The sequence below is a fragment of the Montipora capricornis genome, chromosome 10, assembly GCF_036669925.1.
Source record: "Montipora capricornis isolate CH-2021 chromosome 10, ASM3666992v2, whole genome shotgun sequence".
Lineage (NCBI taxonomy): Eukaryota > Metazoa > Cnidaria > Anthozoa > Scleractinia > Acroporidae > Montipora > Montipora capricornis.
Window position 1 is genome coordinate 10,317,003 of NC_090892.1, and position 2,500 is coordinate 10,319,502.

At 40.3% G+C, this 2,500-nt stretch overlaps 1 protein-coding gene across 1 annotated transcript in view; it reads left to right on the forward strand.

Annotated features, from left to right (window-relative positions):
* Positions 1-2,500, forward strand: part of LOC138018639 (glutamate receptor ionotropic, NMDA 1-like) — a 20,887-nt gene that overhangs the window by 9,245 nt on the left and 9,142 nt on the right. Inside the window, exons 3-4 of the mRNA XM_068865335.1 lie at positions 9-667; positions 1,919-2,086. Coding sequence (XP_068721436.1) covers positions 9-667; positions 1,919-2,086 — 827 coding nt within the window. The remainder of the gene's footprint in view (positions 1-8; positions 668-1,918; positions 2,087-2,500) is intronic.

Here is a 2,500-nt window from a genome sequence, read left to right on the forward strand (position 1 = left end):
TTTTTAAGGTATCTAAAAGAAATCCATATCACTGGAAGAAGCTCCTTGTTTAAAAAACAATCATTGTCGGACCAATCGCAGTGTGGCTTAACCTTTTATATCTGGGATCTTAAAGTTGATCTCAATAAAAAGAAGCACTGGGTCCAAGTAGGATTAATTACAGCTTCTGGCCTCGCTTTGGAGCCTCTCCAGGGGCTCAGTGGAAACAAGATATTTCCGCTCCTTTCTCCAAGACGCCCCACTCTGCGTGTCTCAGTTGTTTTGTCACCACCATACGTGAGTGCCCAAGACCCTTCATCTGAAAGCCATGAACCGTGTGCGGGTAGAGCGGTCCCTTGCTATAAATACATTTTTACAAATTCTACAAAGAAAACAAAAAAACTGTTGTGTTGTTTTGGAGCTGCCATAGACTTTATGAAATTCTTACAAAGGGATCTCGGCTTCAATACGAACATTTACTTTGCTCCGGATGGGCGACACGGAAAATTCAACCCAAGTAAAGGAACTTGGAGTGGAATTATAAATGAAATAATATGTGGAAGGGCCGACCTAGGACTTGATTTGGCCGTTAGTATGAAGCCTTCGCAGGTCGTGGAAATGATCTACCCAACTGTTTCATCGTCATTAAACATCTTAGTTAAAAAAGAGTATTCACAACCAAAAGAGGGTATGTTTGTTTTTCCGTTTATTGTTCGGATTAAGAGCTCTTTATGGTACACTCAGTGGGAAGACCTTAGACAACAATGACCAGAACTAGGTTGCTGACCAGCGGTTTTTGTTAAAACAATGGTTTGCTGGGGGTACTCATTCTCGCGGGCTCAGAAACCCTCGTTGTGGTCATTGTTATTTAAGGTTTTTCCACTAAGTGACCTGCAGGCCTTCTTTTCTCTAAAGTCCCGAAAAAATTTTCAGGTCCTATAAGACAAAGAAAAGAGTATTCAGCGAAACTGCCATAAGCTTGGTTTGATGGGCTTATCTTTTAACATGTTTTTAAGATAACTCAAAACAAAATGATTGCGGTGTACCTTGACTTAAAACCCCTCTCCGTTCTTGAGATACAGAGGGAATTGTGTCAAAGCAAGGCAAGAGTTTGCTACCTTTTGAGACATACCCAAATGGTTATTGTTGTCGACGAGGGAGAGCACTAGTTTAATAGTGTCAGTCACCAGTATTCGGTCTAAGCGCAGCGCCGAGAATCGTTATAATTTTCTTTCATAGATCGGCTTTCATTAAATCCTTGGAATTCATGCATTCGCGTCGCCATAGGCCAATTCGGAAAATACTACAATACTCTTTGTTTGTCCCCCCAAATTTTGCAAAAGCATTGTTTCCATTTTCTCTTGGGACTTACAATGGTCCCAAGAGAAAACAAAAACAATTCTTAGTCAAAATTTGGGGGTACAAAGAAAGAGTATTATGGTATTTCGCGAAGTGGGCTTTAGATTGTTTTCACTCACGTGATCAGTAACCTTGTTTTTCTACCCAAACAACAGAAACGTTAGTATGATAACAGAGTTCAATTCCCAGAGGATTAGTTGGGTACATCAACATATTGTTTAGGTACACTAATATAGCCGCCGTGACGTCACGTGAAACACTCTATGACGTGAATAGACTAGTCTTTGTATAGCTGTTCTCGATAAAGTATTAGGGAGCATAAGCACGCGCGTTTTTGAGACGCAGACGGCAACCGGAAGAGAAAATTTTGCGTGCCAGGACAGTGGTGTCTCCCAGGCTTTTATACTAATCGTCTCTAATGGAGAAAAGATAGTTAGCAATGTAAATGTGGTAGTGTGAAAACAGGTTAAGAGGGAAAACAGTTTACTTCCGGTTGCCGTCCGCGTCTCAAAAACGCGCGTGCTTAAGCTCCCTATTGGCATGGAAACGCTTGTTACATTTTTGTACCTTTTTCCTTTAGCCAATGAATGGTTTTCGTGGCTCAAACCCTTCGAATGGGATCTCTGGATTGCCATTTTGGTAACTTGTAACGTGGTATTGGTTGCAGTGTGGTGGTTGGATAGAAAGAGTCCTAAGGGATATTACCACATTCTTAAGGACAGCGATGAGGATCCATTCACCCTATTAAGTAGGTAAACGTATTGTTGGAAAATGCTCTCTAGAGGCTCCTGTTTTTGGATTTCCACTGGCAGTCTAGGTCTTCAAGACGGTCATTTGTGTGAGGAAGACTGCGTCCGAACATTATTTATTATTCATTTATTCAATGTGTATTGTTAGGTTCATTTTATCTTAATCCGCCGTCGTTTCTACTAAGTTTAGTGCCATGTATGCCATTTCACTGAACTCCTCGATTAGCATTGCTATACGCGTGTAGTGTTCATTGTAAAATTTAACTGTTGAAAATAAGCTTGAATTTGAACTTGAATATAGCCGGAAAGTATTGCATCTTTAGCATTCTATTCTTTATTACATATTATGTGTGGATATCAGTGTGATAAAGTCGTGACTAAAAATAATACCCGTGAAGTGATATGATATCATT